This window comes from Anopheles maculipalpis, chromosome 2RL (assembly GCF_943734695.1).
Source record: "Anopheles maculipalpis chromosome 2RL, idAnoMacuDA_375_x, whole genome shotgun sequence".
Classification (NCBI taxonomy): domain Eukaryota; kingdom Metazoa; phylum Arthropoda; class Insecta; order Diptera; family Culicidae; genus Anopheles; species Anopheles maculipalpis.
The window spans coordinates 74955422-74974188 of NC_064871.1; the positions used below are offsets into that span (position 1 = coordinate 74955422).

General features: G+C 39.4%; 4 protein-coding genes across 4 annotated transcripts in view; 3 read left to right on the plus strand and 1 right to left on the minus strand.

Moving 5' to 3' along the window:
- Nucleotides 1–18767, plus strand: part of LOC126556500 (uncharacterized) — a 518397-nt gene that overhangs the window by 250244 nt on the left and 249386 nt on the right. The window lies entirely within an intron of this gene.
- LOC126556088 (solute carrier family 2, facilitated glucose transporter member 5-like) overlaps nt 1–18767 on the plus strand; it is a 160171-nt gene that overhangs the window by 50160 nt on the left and 91244 nt on the right. The window lies entirely within an intron of this gene.
- Nucleotides 12522–13416, plus strand: LOC126556281 (protein lethal(2)k10201). The gene is made up of 3 exons (XM_050211518.1): nt 12522–12691; nt 12771–12972; nt 13038–13416. The coding sequence occupies exons 1-3, from the start codon at nt 12522–12524 to the stop codon at nt 13407–13409; spliced, it is 744 nt and encodes a 247-aa protein (XP_050067475.1). The 3' UTR covers nt 13410–13416.
- Nucleotides 13579–17046, minus strand: LOC126556161 (delta-like protein C). Its single transcript, XM_050211383.1, has 5 exons — nt 16935–17046; nt 14506–14803; nt 14245–14436; nt 13990–14181; nt 13579–13925 (listed from the first exon to the last, which is right to left on the minus strand). The coding sequence occupies exons 1-5, from the start codon at nt 17043–17045 to the stop codon at nt 13579–13581; spliced, it is 1140 nt and encodes a 379-aa protein (XP_050067340.1). The 5' UTR covers nt 17046.

The following is an 18767-nucleotide window of genomic DNA, read 5'->3' on the forward strand; positions in this document are numbered from 1 at the left end:
GCTCCCGGTCGTAAAGTCGTCCGATCGAGGTGGAAGTTTGCCAAAGTGATGTTGCTTAACCCTGGCATCCGTCTTCGGGGTTCTCGCACGCAGTTTTTTCCATATGCCGGACGCGTAAAGCTATTACGACAGGACAGCAGGGAAACAAAAGCTATGCAAAAAACTATTAATTCCTGCTCAACACGCCTCGTGAAGAATGGTGTTGCAGTCCGTTTGTTAAAAGACGCCTCGCTACGTTTCATTGCGTGTTGCGATCATTCTTGCCTTGTAGTCGTACCAGCTTTATTGCTCGCTTATACAACGACACATAATTAAGGATCGATTAATCATCGTGCGCCAGTGGTCATGTTTTACAACGCCAACGATATAGGTTTTAATCGATGGAAAATCTAAATGCGCGACTATGAGTTTGTTGAGGCAATTTTAATAGAATTTCCTTAGAGCATCAAACACGATCACAAATTAATAAATTTGTTGCTCAAAGCATGAGACATTCACGAGCTTCAGATTCGAAGTCGGTTCGATATGGAGCTCGAATTAAATGGGAATTTAATTACAGCCATGACCTGCCCCACAAAATGCACAACACTCCACCGAAGCAAAACACACATTGGTAACCTCGATTCAATCCTCGGAATCTTAAAGTTGCCGGGCTGCTACAAAAAAGAAACATCGTTTATCAATATTGACCATGCTTAGATTCCTTCGACCTTGAAGAGCCATTTTTCATCAATCATAATTTAACCATCCTTTTAGAAATAGTTCCTCCAGGGTTTTGTTATTTTTTAAATGTACTTTAGTGTTGTTTTCTTTAAGCTCGCTGCTACACCATAGCACATAGCGACCGTTTTCTTCGTTCGGTAACCGTTCCGAAAACTCGAACGGCTCATATTACCAACCGGCACTGCAGCATCCGGGGAGAGTGTGTACGTGTGTGTTTGGATTGTCAAAGAAAGACACACCGTTGGCCTCGCGGGAGGTTCGACTGTCACGGCGTTTGTCACCGACAAGTGCAGACCTAATGATCCATCGCCAACCAGTTTGTTGTTTTGTTGTGTTGCCTCTAACTTTGCCTCAGCTTCCCATTTTTTCCCTACCCCCCCCCCCCCCTCCCCGCTGGCGACCCTAACCACCGGGGTCTCTGTGTGCTTGGGTATGTTTGCCTTTTCCTAACCGATTCCGCATCCAATCAAAACCATTTTTTAAACGAAGCTGCCAAACAGGTTTACCCTGTCGCCTTCCAAGCGGCTTCACTATTGACTTGCCAGCAACCCCGCTTGATTGAGGCTCACCGCTAGCGGTGGGAGAGGGTGTAAAACGGATTGGGAGTTGGGGAAGTGGTAAGAGCAATTAAAAGCTTAATTGATAAGTCACTTAAGTTGTGGTATAGGTTGGCTTCAATCATGAGGACACTACAAATTGAAAAATATTTTTTTAACTCTTCATCTTTAACTATACTAAGACTCTTATCAATAAACAGCATGCAAAAGCTTCATGGTAATAGAAAACAAATTTATTAAACATTCAATTACATTTCCATTCACTTTCTACTCAGTCGTCGCTAGGAAGGCGCTCCTTCTGATTTGAAAACCTTCAGGGCACATGCTACCAGCAGTAATGGCTTCACTAGCGCCACCAGCACAGGCACCTTTGGGGCGCCAACATACCAACATCCATTTACCCGGTAGCAGGAAGTGTATTATTGACTGGGGGTTGTGCAAATAATACAATTAACTACAAAACCAAACTCGATTTCTGCTCGATGGTTCACGTGATCATGTGATCTAGTCTGATCTGTCTAACAAACGTTTCCGTTACGTTTCATTCATTCGCAACTGTTTTGTGTTTTTGTTTTTATTTTTATATCCTGACAAACCTACGTCATGGACATAGTATAAGAGAATCGGTGAAATAGTTTAGAAATGTTTTTATTTTGTCTTTAATATTCCACTAAAGCACTGCAACGCGGGAAGGACTGACATGTACAGTAGCTGACAATAGTTTGAGATCACTTTTATATCGAATTTCCAAACTGCTGATTTGGGTAATTCTAATAGGTTAGAACCAAAATTATATTTTACCAAAAACTGGTATAATGTTCGTCAATATTAACTATCACAAACGAACTATCTATAGCAATCTTGTTTTATCGTCCTTACGTTCATACATCCATGCATCAGAATCAAAACAAATCAAAAAGATACATTTTTAGACACAGTAGTAGTAGTAGTAGTAGTAGTAGTAGTAGTAGTAGTGCTTATTTATTGATTCGTTTTGTTTAACAATCTTGTTTTGCTATTGGTACCGCTCTTAAGACCTTAACTCAATGTTGTGGGGATTAACTCGCATTACGAATTTGGAACATTTTTACATAATTTGGAAGTTTGAATAGGGAAAAATTGGAAAAAAACCCCTTTGTTTAAATTTCTCTTATAACTATCCTTCACCTAAGTTCTTAATGCTAAAATTAAACCTAACTATGTACAAAAATACCCCTGCGGGCATTTGGAAGTAATTATATTTCAAGGAACTTGACTTTTTGCAATCCGGCAATCCTATGTATTTCGTATGTACTGTGCCATGGGGGGAGGTCGAGAATTCTTTTTAACATTTTGTTTTGGAAAATTTGTAGTTTTTGTTTGTGAACACTGGCACAGTCTGCCCATATTGGCGATGAGTGGAATATTGCTGGTCTTATTACTGTAGTATAAAGTAATAATTTGTTTTTTACATTAAGTTTAGAGTTCCTATTTATGAAACTATATAGCGTATGTGCAACTTTTGATCCGCTTAGGATTTTTTCTTCTATATGTTTCTTATATGTTAACCTTTTGTCTAGAAATACACCAAGATATTTAACATCGTCTTTCCAAGCAATCTCCCGATCACCTATCTTAAGCTTGCGATCTGGAAGATTTTTAACACTCGTACACCGGGAGAAAAATATGGCTTCTGATTTGTCTTGATTGATTTTTAATTTCCATCTAGTGCAAAAGTTTTTTTTATTTTCTGATTCCATCATTTAAGGAGTTGATGATTATTTTAGGATCCTTGTCTGAGCAACTCATAGCAAAATCATCAGCAAAACGGTATTTTTTTACGGGTTTCATTTTGGGTAGATCACTGGTGTAAATATTAAAAAGGATGGGTGATAACACACTGCCTTGAGGCAAGCCTGCTAATGGATGGAAAGAATCAGATTTAGATAAATTTAGTTGAACAAAGCAATTTCGGTTGGATAAAAATGACTGTATAATAAGGATAATTTCCGGAGGAAAGTTGAAGCTTATCAGTTTGTGTATCAGTCCTTGGTGCCACACTGTATCAAATGCTTTCTCCAGGTCTAGCATTACAAATCCGGTTGATTTTTAAGGGTCGCGTTGGGTTTTTATGATTTTTGTTAGTCTATTGATTTGTTTTGTGGTTGAAAGCCCTAGTTGGAAGCCATATTGGTAAGGTTGGATGATAGCATGAAGATTGAGATGTTTAAGGATTCTTTTTAGAATGATTTTTTCTAGGATTTTTCCCAAGCAGCTCAGAAGACTGATTGGTCGATAGTTTTTAGGGCTCTTTTGATCTTTTTTTGCTTTGGGGATTGGTAAAATTTTTGCAATCTTCCAATCTTGCGGAAAATAGTTGAGTGTTATACAAGCGTTTATGATAAACGTCAAATAAATGATCGCATTATTCGGTAGCCGTTTAATTGTACGGTTGCTAATCTGGTCCTGTCCTTGAGATTTTTTGGTTTTTAAGTTATGGATTATTTTTGTAATGTGTTTTGGTTTTACTTTAGGAGTGAAATTTGAATTGTCATTACAGTGCGTTTCATGGTAGTAAGTGAACAGATCGTTGGTTGCTTTCACACTATTCTCAAGTGGGCTTCGGTTTTTGATAGTTGTTTTATAAGCCTCTTCAAAATGGTCTTTAAGTATGTTGCATTTTTCTTTGTTTGTTATATAATAGTTACCATTCATAGATAATGGGGCGACGGATGCGGAATGGCCTTTCATTATTTTAACAAATTTCCATAGACATTTTTAGACACAAAATTATTTGTTTTATATTTCATAAAAACCAACCAAACGAGTTGAAAACAGTTAAAAGACGATTTTTCAAATTATAAACATGTTCTTGGTTTGATTTTTGAAAATGATTAATGGTCTTACTTTGACAATACGGCACTGTACCGTCATAATCAATTGTAAATAAAAAAAATGGACTTATTTTATAGTTTGATGTGTTTAGGCCATATTTTCATCAGAAAGACCAAAAGAGACCAAGAATTGATTTAATGATTTGTCCAATAATGACAACAAATTTTGCAAAGAAAAAAACTACACAGATTTGTTAAAAAGTATCTTCACAATCTCATTTTTACGTTATGTACAGTAACAGGTGATCGTAATCATTTGTTCGTCACTGTATCTGTCACTGTAGCAAGGCTTAAACCCTCGCTTTACTCATTTTACTCGTTTTACTTGTTTTACTTGGAAGTCCTTCAGTTCTGCGCACAGGGAGATGATGGCTCCTGGTTTTAATCCTGATGGTCTTGGTCCTGGTCTAGGTCCTTATGAAAGCGCCTCTTTGCGACTGGCGTAGCTGTCTCTTTCGCATGTATCCTAATTCAATTCTCAATTTCGTTTTTCTTGATGATCTGACACAATAATAAATGTTGATATTTTCTTATTTCTTCGTGGCAAATTCTGAAGTTTGTTTTTTTTTCATTAAACATTTATTGACCTTGCAAGTTTTGCTACTTACAATATTTTCTATCGATTAGTTTATTAGACTTGTTGATACTACGCTCTGATCTGTACGATCCTGATGGGATTTAAACCATAGTCCTGCCGTGTGGAGACCAGTGTCGGTATCGCTGTTGCACATGTTAATTTTATCGTAAATTATTCTTATTTGCGATATGAAACTGCAGTGGTTTAAATTAATTTTTACGGTTTACTCTTACGGTTTTTTTAAAATTTTCATATTCCGATGTCTGATCTGATATGATCTGATTGTGTCTTGTTTCGCGTGTAATTTCTTATCTATTTTCTTGTGTTGTTTTTCCTTTAATTTTTTAAACTTTCCTCTGTTGACATATTTTTCTTTAAGCACTTATTATTTATATATAAGTGCCATTTATGTGTTTATATTTTATTTGTTTATTTAAACCAGTTTATTTGTCGTTTGGTTTATTTATTTTGGGTTCTTTCATATTCATTCTAGCCTTGTCATATTATGTTTTGATTCCATTTTTTCTATTATTTTTTTCTAAAGATAAATTTTGTTTGATTCAGTTTGAAGCAATATTTGATTATAAATTTTAGGTATCATTTTTCCTTTTTTTTTAATTATTTATAATTTTAGATATTTTTTTATGGAAAATACGGCACTGACTGTCATAATCAATGTTAAATAAATAATTTTTTTATGATCTAACGACCTTCTAGGCCACGTTTTCCATCTATTGGCTTACAAGAGCTACCCAGCCCGCATTACGTCTCGAATTGATTGTTTTGCCCCAAAAATCTATCCTATTGGATAGAGGATTATGCTTTGTGAAGTTTTCTTGTGCTCAGTTTTACTGACTATTCAGCTCCGAATTTGTCACAGTCATGGAAGCCAGCAACACCAGGCCTGTCTAGAATTGTCTGGATATTCTAATGCAAAAGATATTAATTTGGGTTATCTTACAAATGATCTTGCGGTTATGTATAAAAATTCTACATGATGTAGAAGAACTTAATGCAATGGACTAAAACTAAATGTACTAAATGGACTAAATGTAAAGTAATGGACTGGATGTAATGGACTAAAAGAAACATTTGCACCCATACTATATTTTTTTACTACTCTGCACAAAACTCACGCACTTTGTGGTTTGTGGTTAATGGTTAACCAACACCATTGAGGGTGAAAAAAATATATTATATCCCCCCTAATAGTAATGATTGGGAGGATACAACTTAACCTTAACGGTGCTTGTTTCAGCTTTGCCCTTTTTTGGGCATAGAACCTTCTCGTTCGGGCAACTTTCACCATAACGTATCCTTTGCGATCTTAAACATCGGAGAACGAAACACAAGACAACCGAAAAACCCTTGCCCAACCTTCAGAAGGCTCAGATTGCAGCATAACGGCGCAATTCTTACCCCAAAATTTACCCTTTGCACCAGCAATCATGAACTCAATTCTTCTTCTCCCCAGCGCCTATCGATCGCCCAGCGCCTATACCTTCTCCGTTACAGTCATCCTGCGTACGGCAGAATCATCGTGCACACTTCGAACACGTGTTCCTCTTTCCGTAATAATATTATGCCATCCCATTCGCTGAAGTAGAAGAGAGGACAAAAAAACACAACACAGGATCGACATTTTCATCGTCGATTATGCTCACCAAGTCCCTTTTTCTGGTTCATTTCGTTGAGGATTGTTTTTTTTTTTCTTGCTTCTCTCGGTGCCTGCCAAGATGCAACGGTTGAAGGGCAAAGAACAGAAAGATCGAAAACAGGAATCAGAACAAAATATGGAAAACCGATGATGAGCGCATAAAACGCACGCAAACCGTCAGAGCCAAAACTCTAACCACCCCCCCCCCCCCGGACAAAAGGGGCAAGGAATGGTTCAACGTTCATAAAAAGAGGAAGAAAAGCAGAAAAGAATCACTCACGCACACAAATACGCACACAGGACACAAGATCGGTGGAAAGCAAGGCACCAAGAAGAACGTAACGAAACACACCGTCGGACCCCAAGCAGAGCGAGTGTAACGTTATGTGCAGTGGTGTGTCTACAGATTGTGTCCTTCATTGTTCCTCCCGTTGCGTTTTCCCTTTCCGTTTTCTTCTCTCCGCCTTCTTGATCTTCAACACAACAACAACAACACAAAAAACCTCATCCCCGAACACGTGAAGATCATGCGTGGGAACGTTGAGCATGTGCAACGTTGGAAACCAAAACCGATGCCCCGTTTCCACCCGCCTGGCTGGCGTATCCTTTCACCGGCGTGTCCCGTAAATCGTAGCCCGAAAATAAATAGAAATAAAAAGAACCAAAGAAAACTACGACCCGGGTTCGCACACTCCTAAAACCTCTGCCACGACGCACAGCGGAGCGAGCGAGCGAAAAGTGCATGGTGCACCGAGGGGAGGATCGTCTTTCCAACGGGAGATGCAATTTCTCACTTGCGATCGCGTCCGGACTGCACCCGGTCTTTTTGTTTTGTTCCTTCCATACGATTGTACGCACTGTAAACCTTGACATCGGGAAAGATTCTTCACAACGCACACAAAAAAGGGATAAAGTGAAAGAATGAAAGAAATTACACCGAAGTGGGGGAAAAATGATCCGGAATGGTAAAATTAATCGCGCCTTGTACGGATCGGTGTGCTGCTTTGTTGTGAAGATATGCAGTAGATGAAAAGGGAAATGAATTTTCCCACACGCAACGGTTTTCCACCGGTGGTGTCTGCAGTGTCAGCTGGAGGCCTACTAAAAGGGCACAAGAGCGTGTGTCATCTTCTGGGGTGACGATCGGTAAAATTACTAACACTACTGTTGTGTGATGCTGGCATGAAATTGGTTTGATGAGTAATTGACTCCGTTTGTTGTTTTGTTTTGAAACATTATTTACTTTTGTTTCGTTTTCTTTGCAGATTTGGATTACATGGCTTCGCGTGCTGGTATGTAGGATTTGTTTGTCTATGTTTTTATTTAAGCGGGTAATAAATGGGAATGGGTTGTATGGGACTTTTGGGATATTTTGTTTAAATATTAAATTTATGTTGCTAAATCAATTAAGTTGTCTTTGCGATTACGCTTGGCAGTATGCAAACGGCTCATGCATAGAGTTGATATCCGGAATGATGCGTCTAGAACTACGATTTTCCTGCTACCGCTTCGCCTTGTGCGGGGATCTTCAAATCGTGGTCGAGTGATCGAACAATTTTCAATGCATGAACGGGCTAAAGAGTAATATAGGCCCTCAAGTTGCACGTAGCAAAGTCACGTGCAAGCTCCACAGTCTTTTGTGAACATGACTGAGTAAGACATATTGAAAATATTAAAACTATTGGTTTATAAAATCAAAAAAAAATCTTATTTGAACTAGTTTTAATATAGTTAGGAAGAAAATAAACTTTCTACTCAAATCATGTATAAATATTATTTTTTTCCGTATATTGAGCCATTTAAATTAAAAAAATGACTCACTATAGAATTATTATTAATGACAGTATGAACTGTCCCGTTTAAATGATGAGATGAAATGAATGAAATTTTTTTTTATAAATTAGTCTTACAAGTAAACTAGCATTTGTGACACTTAATAATAATTTCAAATAACTTTCCTCATTTTAATAATGATTTATTTAAATAATATTTTTATGTCCTTCGCATAATGGTCACAATCTACCGTGATTTTTCACACAAGCTTGCATGAGATGAATCCCGTACAACTTGAGGGCCTTTATCAATCTTTAGCCCTCTTTAGCCCATTAACATTTTTCATCATTTTGGGTTCCAACTAGTAAATTATAGCATCTGTTGAACAGTAAACTGCGCCACCATACCAGGGTCTTACGTGTCCCTTTCGTTAGAGGATTCCTCGTTTCGCGAGGACATTATCCCATGACATGACAGTAATTATCTTCACTGAAGGACAGTTTCTAGTATTTTTGCGGACAAGTATGGCCATCCAGATATCCTCGATAGTTTTAAACAGATGGATCCTCTTCGGAGACAGGCACGAACTTCGGTTTATTCAACACATTCACGTGCATGTTTAGACAGTCATGCTCGTTTTATGCAGCTGCTATCTTTTATGAACTTCTTCTTATAAGCGCGAATCTTCCGGATCAATACTTCATATACACTGGTAGCCTCAGCACTGCTCAGGGTTGCTCAGGGTCTAGAGCTGATGCCGTCCTTCCATGGCTGCATTCGATCGCCGACAGGTTTGACTCCGCCTGATCAAGCCAACGAGCACGAAATGGATCGCTGACGAGCACCTTCTTGGTGGGGCATGAGTTTGTATCCTCATGACGTGCAATTATCAACTTCTCCTTCCGGCTTTGACTACCGTCAGGATATCTGTACCGCCAAACAGCTCAGCTAGCTCGTGGTTCGCTCTCCTTCGCCATACACTCTGCTCAAACACACCGCCAAAGGTAGTCCTTAGCACCCGCCGTTCGACAATGGCGAGTGCATTGGCGTCCTCCGTCAGCATAATCCAGGACTCGTACCTGTAGAGGACTACCGGACGTATGAAGGTGCGATATATCGTGCATTTTGAGTGTTGCTGGAGTCTTCTCGATCGCAGGAGTTTGTGGAGCCCGTAGAAGGAACAATTTTCCTGAACTTCGGATTTTTCCGAATTTTCGATCATACCAAGGCAGTAGAACTCTTCTACCACCTTGAGGTCGTCGCCGTATACTGATACTCTGCTCCCGAGTCGGTCTCTATCACGGTCAGAATCTCCGGCAAGCAGATACTATATCTTCCTCGCATTGATCCTCAATAAAATCCTATTGGCCTCGCGTTACAGTCGGGTGTAAGTCTGGCCCACCGACCTTCCAGAGCGGTGTTGAACAGCAAACAGGAGAGACCGTCTTAAGCGCCTTAATTATTTTAATTAAAATTTAATGAGTATTCTGGGCTCTTTCTTTGATAAAGTCTTCTGAGTATCTCTGATATGGCTGCCTGTTCTTTACCATATTCCCGGCAAACATTAGCAAGGTGCCCTCGAGGGCAGTTTTTTTAGAGGCCAATTTCTCCTATCGTGTTTCGTCACATCCGCAACAGCTCGATCAGCGCGAGGCCAGTCGATGGTGCAATTGATTCGCATAATCTCTAAATTTTTTGTCGAACTGTATTAAATTTCTATCGAATTCAACATTCCAGGAGATCATCTGGATTCTTACCCATGGCTGTCTTTTAATTCAAAGTTAGCGTTTTTGTCACATTCTGAAACATCGACGAATCTTCCTCCTGAGATCCTCCGTTAGGAATTTGCCTTAAAAATCGAGGGATGAACTACTTCGTCTCAAGCGCAGACAAACGTGGAGTTTCTGATAACAATGTTCGATTTGTAAAGGATTGACTGTCGTAAGGATGTACCTCACTATATTGAAAATCTTCGCTCCGGGATAAAAATCTTAGTAAAAACTATCATTCTCTTCAATTTGTGCTCCTCGACCGCTTTTGCCACAATTACTTAAAGTTAATTAATCGTGCAGTCAATAAGTCACCCGTACACATAATCATAAAATAGTGTTTAGACTATTAGTTTCTACTATGACACTGGGTCACGGGATAAAGTTTCGTTTAAATTAGCTTATTTATCTAAAAGCATACGTTAACCATAACAGAAATGAATCACTTCTTTCACATAAATTAAACATATTTTAGTATCAGCATTATCTTTAAGAAACAAGTCGCTAAAATGTGTTATTGCATTAACCAAATTGAAGTACGTATAATGTGGCTTCGTTATCCCTAAAGTCAACAAAAACATCACTTAACGAGAAAATTCGGCCACCGAAGCGTTTCATTTCCTGAGCGTGTAGCTCAGAGCCATAGCCTTATAAAGACCAATTGCCTAATTGGCACTGCCATCAGTAGTTTCTGCGTAGAATTTGCTGCGAACCCTTCTACTGGCATAGCATTTTCGGCAGCTCGAGATAGGGCCCCATTTCGGAAGGCGAAACCTACGTAAGATCCACGCCGGCTGTCACAACATCACGCTCGGGAACATGCGAGCATGAAAGGCACCAGAAAACTGGTAACCCTGAACTTGAACCCACCAATTAGTGTCCGCAAAAATGTTTTCACAGTTGCTGCTACCGTATCGCTGGCCCATTGTAACATGCACCAGAGCCATGCTATTCTTTCGTTTTGTTTTTGGAAAATGTGGGGTTATGGGCTCCTCCATAACCTTCTTACCATCCGCACTTTGAATCCCATCCATGCATCGTGAATGAACAACTGGCCGGGACACTCCAGAGGGTAAACACGAAACAGCTCCAATTAAGTTGCTTCTCCCGAAAGCATCGTCATCATCAATCGTTTGCCCTGTCCCGAACTACCGAACTGAGTTGCAACAAGTGGCAGTTGCTTTGCTGCAACGACGAAACTCTTGTCCCATCCTGATGTACTGGGGGATTCCTGTCTGAAGTTGCAGTAACATACTCCAAGCGGGGTTGTTGTAATTGAGGCAAAGTACTTTGACTGTGTACGCTCTCACTCTTTCTATCTGCTTGTTTCACTTCACGTCAGCGTGATGGGAAGATGGATGTGTTTTGTTTTGTTTGATAATTTGATGTTTGCAGAGTTTTTGAGAAGCTATACGAACGAAAAGTTTGCCTGAAGGAAGCATCAACCACAATTAATCTGCATTAACTCATTTGTTCCTCTTGAAATTTTAACAAAACTCATCCGAAAAGATGGTACAGCCACACAAGATGTTTCCTCTTTTTAATGAATGTTTTGAGGAATGGATTGCGCATCACTTCCGCTGATGGATGATTCATACGCGCTTTGTTCTTTAGAGCAACATATTGACTTTATTTTATCAATGTCATCAAGTTTGCTTTATAGTATCTAAAATCTAAAAGTACAAAATAATTGTTAGGGTGTTTTTTATTGATTACTTAAAATTTTATCTAAAAATTTTTCAGCCTTATATAAAGTATTTAGAAATGAGCCATTAGGATCAAAAGATGTTTGCTTTATTTTCTTTTGTTGTTTTTTCTTTCATTCTTCTTCTTTTAATTTTCTGTACTTAAAGGCCTGTTACTAAAAATGGTGGTATATTCAGCAATTATTTAACAAAATACGAAAACTACACAACGCAAGTAATTTCATCTGCGAATTTCACGAAAGAATGAAAACTTTCATTCAATAGAAAGGTGCGTTTGAAATATTTCAAACTTAAATTTCAATGCTAAATTTTAGTGCTGTTTCTGTAGGGAAAACATTGCTCTACGAGAGTTCGGCTACTTTAAACTTTTATTATGTAGTTTTTGTTTGGAATAGTCGTATAAAAGTATCAAATATCCTTTATTCTTATAATGTGTGATAAGCCATACAGTTAAATGTTTGGCCATACATTAGTTTCATATATTTTTCACGTATATAATCGAAATTAATTTCCAGACCTCTGATATATTCGAGCGATGCTATGCAACGAATGAATGTCGTTCAAAACTACAATTAGATCAAAGCAATTCAACCAAAATGTAGTTTTTTGTAACGAATTTCGTCCATTTTTTGAACTGGTATAATGACAGCTTGCTTTTGGCGGCACGAGTATTGCCGAAGTTTGACAGATGTAACGAGACGAAATATTGCGCGCCATCTCTTTCGCCGGCATTTGTGTAGGGAAAACATATAAACAAACTGTTTTTCATAGAATCATAGGTATTGTGTCCATACCACGGAAGATTATAATTTATTCGCTGTTAAACAGACGTATTCCTTTCATCATTCTTGTCGTACCTAGAGTAGTTTCATGTGATTTAGACAATATGGAGTTTACTCCCAAAGAAACGGTGTTACGGCTGTTACAACGCTACGCAGTTGGGCCGCGTGCAAAGGAAGATGAGTTCTTTCACGATGGGAATATTTACCTCAAACCTTTCGCAAAGCTAGGAGTTTTAAGTGAATTTCCCGACACTGACCCTGAGCCGGAAGATGTGTAAGTATGAAGACTAATCAAATACATCTTCCACAAACGATCGGTAATAGTCTTGTAACATGTTACCGCCGTCTTCCAGTGAGATAAGCTGCAACGTTCCCGATTGTAACTTTTTCTGCCAATCCGTTGTTGATTACGAGCTTCACTACAATGCTCAGCATCGCTATACATGTGCACAGTGCAAAAAGTCTCTGCCGAATGCACATTTTCTTGATCTGCATCTTTCCGAAACGCACGATTCATATTTCGCTGCTCAAGTACAAGCGGCCAACCGTCCGATGGTAAGAAAACTATTGTTACATGGCTTTACAGTACATTTGTTCTAATGTAAAACTGCTTCTTTTAGTACGCTTGCTATCTGGAGGAATGCAAACATCGCAGTAAAGATCCGGCCGAGCGAAGAGATCATTGTATACGGGAGCACAAGTTCCCCCATAACTTCCGCTTTGATAAGCAAATGCATAGCCACTCGAAGACATCTAAATCGTCTAAAACAATCGTACCTATGGACACTGAAAATTGCACTGCATCCCTTGCAAACACCTCTCTCGAAGGAGACAAACCTTTTGCTCCAAAGCCAAGGAAAAATTTCTCCTTTGGTCATCCCCAGCAGCGTACGTTTAAACCGGTAGTGAAAGCCCAAGGCAAGAGTAAGTGTGATATACTTGAAAATAACAAAATGGTGGTCGATCTGCTTGACAGCCTGCCGCGCGAGTAAAACTCAGTAAACTAACGGGCTTATAAAGGTTTAAAAAGTGATTTTTTAGTTCACTATGTTGCTCGTTGTATGGTCAAATAAGTTAGGTAAAGTAAATGAAATAAATAATATGAATTAAAAGTGCAGCTGCTGTGCAACGTCAGTACTAAGCGCTAGCAAACGTTTCGGCTCAGGCTTCGTTGTCCAGATCTTCCGAGCTGTATTCATCGTTAAGGTAATCTTCGCCGGTCGTCAATTGGGTTACATTACGGTACGTTTCTAGACTCTCCATTGCGATCGTAGTCGTGGACAGTTCCGAGGAAGTATCACTACTGGACACCTCGGTCATTGTAGATGTTGAAGCTTCTGTGGTACTGCTGCTGGTCGAAGTCATCATGGACATGGGTAGAATCTCGCAGTTACGTCCCTTGTATCCGGTGGGACATTCGCAGCGATAAAATCCATCGTCCTTGATTAAAGACTTACACTTTCCACCGTGCTGGCAGGTGTCTGGGTTCTTTTCGCAATAGTTGAGCTCTGCAAAAAAAGTCATACAGTTAGGAACTGCATTTTAAAGAGGCCTTTTTTCGGTAAAACTCACCCTCATCGCACAGCATTCCACCCCAGCCAGGCTTACAGTTACATTCCCACGGTCGGCGACAGTCACCATTTACGCAACCAGGATACGGATGACATTTACCACAATCCTGTCCCATCCAGCCAACCTTGCAGCGACACTCTCCCGGGCGCCTACAGTACCCATGCTCTCGGCTACAGTTTGAAGCACAGATCGCTGAAAAGTGGATCAACGCATTAAGATATCTTATAAACGAATGGGTCTTGCGGGACAACTTACGCGTCTGACACAGTATTCCAGTCCATCCTGGGAGACATTTGCATTCCAACGGCTTCGTACAGGTTCCGTGCATACATCCGGGTAGTACCTGACAATCGCGACAGGTCGGTCCGGCCCATCCCAACCGGCAACGGCACTCTCCCGGTGCCTCACAGTATCCACGCGATGGGTGACAATCGGAGCGGCAGATTGCTAGTCAAATACAATTGAAATGAAACCCCATTTAGCGAACAATCGTTAGTGAAATAAGCTTATGCTTACGTTCCGAACAGAAGATGCCGTCCCATCCCTTATGGCAGACGCACTCGAACGAAACCTGGCAGCCGCCGTGCTGGCATCCCGGCAGCGGTATGCAACGGTTACAGTTTTCACCGTAAAATCCTAGCTTGCAACGACATTCGCCCGGTCGCTTGCAGTATCCCTGCAGAGGATCACATCCTTTCTTGCAGATCGGTACGTCACACAGATCGCCTGTCCATCCGGGCAGACACTTTACGTCACCGTTATCGTCGCAGACGTAGTGCGAGTATTCGTTTTGCGGCGTTGGCAGTTCACAGGCCTGAAAAGAAGCGTGAAAAAAGGTGAATCATTTCAGTTTTTACACATAAGTTTCTTTAAATGAATTTTAGCTCCATTTAGTTAGTAAATATTGCAATAGGACAAAGAATTCATTATAACTGGAACAAACGAAAAACCTTTTCTAGCCTAATTTATCGAACTTTAATGTTTTTGGTTGCGTATTCTCCATCTTGGTGTGAATAACGAATTGGACATATCAGATTTACAAGGGTTTTTACAACTTTTAATTCGCAAAAACCCTTTTAAACAGGCCTGTGAATGAAATTTAACACTGAGAATATCGGGTTAGCGAATTAGGTCCAGTTCGGAGGTAAAGGCGAGGGCGGTTCCTCTCTTCTCACTCTTCATTACTGATGGGAAGTTCCATTTTTTCGAAACAGAAAGAACCTAGTATATTCTTTGACCTATTTCAACGAAACAACAAAAGTGCCACTGTGCCTGTTGTGCATCAGCTGTCTGTCTATTCTTCCCATCTTGGGCAACAGCAACAATGCCGTGGATCAAGGACAGCCATTTATGTAGAGATATCTACAAATTGGCCAAAACTTCAAAACTAGAATAGAGCAAGCGTTGACAGTTGCTTTGTTACTTCGAGTGTTGCTTTCGTAGTCGTGTAATGGAGTTTTATACAGTTTTATCCGGTGGTAAGGCGACAAGTGTGCCGATCTTCACACGGCAAGACAAGGAAAGACTATCCAGCTACGTGATATCAACTAGCTTAGCAAGTAATTGGATAACCAGCGTGACCTAGTGGGTCGTTAAGCCAAGCAGTCGAAGAAGAAATGCATTTTTTGACATTCTCATGGTCACTACAATGTAAGTGCCATGAAACCTAATTTGTGATCGACAGTTTCATTTAAGGAACGCAAGGAACCTTATACATACTTGACCAAATTCTCATCACTACCGACTATGTACAAGAATTGGGGTTTGTTTAGAAAAAAATTAAAAAAATTATTTAGAAAATAATTGCAGTAGAATGAATTTTCCCTTCATTTTTGGTGTTGAATATTCATCATTTTACAGTTTTCCGTTGCAGTTATGCATTGGTTTTTAATTATCAATCCAATGAAATAATTCATTTTTTTTAAACAAAGGTTTCCCTTTTACTCATACTAAAACAGCAGTCTTTTATTGTCACTTTCAAACTCTACTCATCAAGCCTGTACCGAGAAATTTGAAAGAATAAATCGATAGAGAATAAATCAAAAGACTTGTGCTCGGCAGCAAGCGACGAACCCCATAACAAAATCGCAAAACAAACATTTAAAATTAAAAAAACGAAATAAAAAATTAAAATGATCGACTAAAGCTGGCAGATAATGTGCAAGCATTAAAAAAAGGAGCAAAAAATATTACTTTCTTGTTGATAAAGAAGAAATGGCATGAAGTGCAAAGTGTTGTAAGTTTGTAAATTACATCACAGTCGATGGTAATTTAATCTGCCAGTTGTACAAAACTGGTTACACCTTTACAGAAGCATACGATTCTTTCCCCGTTTGCTTTTGTTTTGTTTTGCACCTATTAAAACGATCTCACGCATCTTGTTCAGCTGTATGGAACCGTTGCTTGCCGCAAGCCATTGCGGGCACAAAAATCGGATAATGGAGGAAAAACATAACAACATAACGGGTTCCGTCTTCCGACGTATGTAGTCCGCTAAACCCGACTGACTTGGCAGACGACGGTAAACAGACAACGAATGGAAAAGCCCACAACCACAAATACCATAACCGGAAGCATGTTTGTTTTTTAGTGCTCTAGGAAAATGTTTTACCAGAACATTAAAAGGTTAATGTTGCACATTAGGATTTAAACTGCAAAAAAAAAGCACGACAATATTAAGATGAGGGGGAATTTTTCCCCGCTTGCAGTAAAATTTCTCCACAGTTGATAGTCGCCACTTTCCACGAGCCAGTCACCCATTAATAGGCCAACATTTGTTTACTATCCACATCTCAGCCCGTGCACGAAACGGCTGAGGTCACTAGCGCTAATGGAGAAATCTAGGATCAGTGTCATTGCCATCGTTAATCTGCGACCGGACGCACACACCACCGTGTTCCGAGTAAAAGCTAGCAAGAAGTCAAAGCGCATAATTTTCACCCAACCTGCTTCTTCCACTTTGGCACGTAACGGACAGCACCGGTGGGTGACGTGAGAGCGGTCAGCTGCAGAAGCGCCCCGACCACGATGATCCTATAGTAATGATTGTGACTCATGATCACGTTGTGTCGCCTGGACTGGGATCACCAGAAGCCTTCCCTAAACTGTGTTAACTTGTCAGCGAACGTTAACCTTAACCGTGAATAAGGGTGGAGAAAAAACAAACACACACACACGCGCACACGGCCAACCCCAAACCGAGCACAGTGGGGATTTGTAACAGAACGTTACAAGAAGAGGAGAATGACTGATCCACTCTGATCGTGGCTTGCGCGGAGACTGACGAGTCGTGTTTCGCGTGGTAGCAAGGGAACCGTTGATGGGATAGTTCAGCAATGATCGTCTGGCTGGGACGGGAATTGGCCTGGCTGGCTGGGTAGCTGGCTGCAGCAGCAGCTATTGGTGTACGCAATTTCTTCTGTTCGAATGTTAGCTTGCTTTTGCTTTCTTGTCGCATGCTTTCACCTGCACATCGTGATGCGTCTTGCGTCTGCTTGGTGCAGAGCTGATCAACTCACAACTTCATAGTGCGATTCAGCTTACATCTTGTTGGTATACCTATGATTTATACACCAAAAAAAAAAATTCCTGTATAAGTTGGCAAATTCATCAAGAAGTATCGTATTACTATTCAATCATAACTCAATATTTTCCATTTAAGTTTTATTTCATTTGTGGCAAGTTTTTATGCAAGTTTTCAACCACTGTCTCTTCTGGTAATTCCAAACGAATTAGTACGCAAAACACGTTGATAAACACGTTACCGGGCGTCATGCAAGCTTCAATGAGTCTTCATTTGAAATCAATACTTGCAATGTAAGGTTGGAATACGAACAATAGCAATTTTTGTCCGAATATTATAAAGTATGACTAGACAAAATATTACAAACATGGACTAGAATGGTATAGGTCTGGGATTTCTGGTTCTACCACAACAATATTACAATTTATTTAGGACAGACCAGAAAAGCTTTCGTTTCATTCTATGTTTCCAATATATACAGTGACCACCAAAAATATGAGACCATTTTCATGTCCGCTTTTCAAGAAGTTAATTTCGATACTTCTACTAGATCATTCTTCTACTTCTACCAAATTTGGGTAGAATGATCATCAGCGACTGAATTATCCATTGCATCCTTTTCTTCGTCCAAAAGATTAAGGTTATTATTAATGATTATGCAATAATAAAATGCCTGAAATATGGTTGAAGCATTTTCGACCCAAACTAGCTAACTAATCTTAATTTTTGTTATTAGCACACCCAACCAATCCTATAGTTGTTAACTGTAAATTGAGAATTACCCAAAAATATAGATTTTTTGTTACAATTTTTTAATTTATGAATAGTCTTATTTAAAGGTCATATGTGGTTTAGCCATATTTTCATCAGAATAGATTTTATGAGTTATCCAATGTTAACATAACATTTTTTCCAAACTATTCAACTAAATATAAAAAAAACTAAGTAGATTAGTTGAAAATTAGGTTTACAATCTCTTTTTTGTTTGATGTGCAATAGCTGGTGGTCTTATTTTATAGGCAGTCACTGTGAGTAGTGTTGTCCGTTCCGTTTCAATCTATTTTTCAAAATCATTTCGTTGTGATACTTTTATTATTCCGTTCCGAAATTTTCGATCCGTTTTGCTACTTTCCTTCGTTTGATACGTACGGTTTGATATAAATTTTAGTAGAAATTTTATTATCGTTAAACAACATTCCCTTCTGGCCTCCTGTTTCGCTTCACCGAGGTTTTAGTTTAAAAAAATGTATTTTTG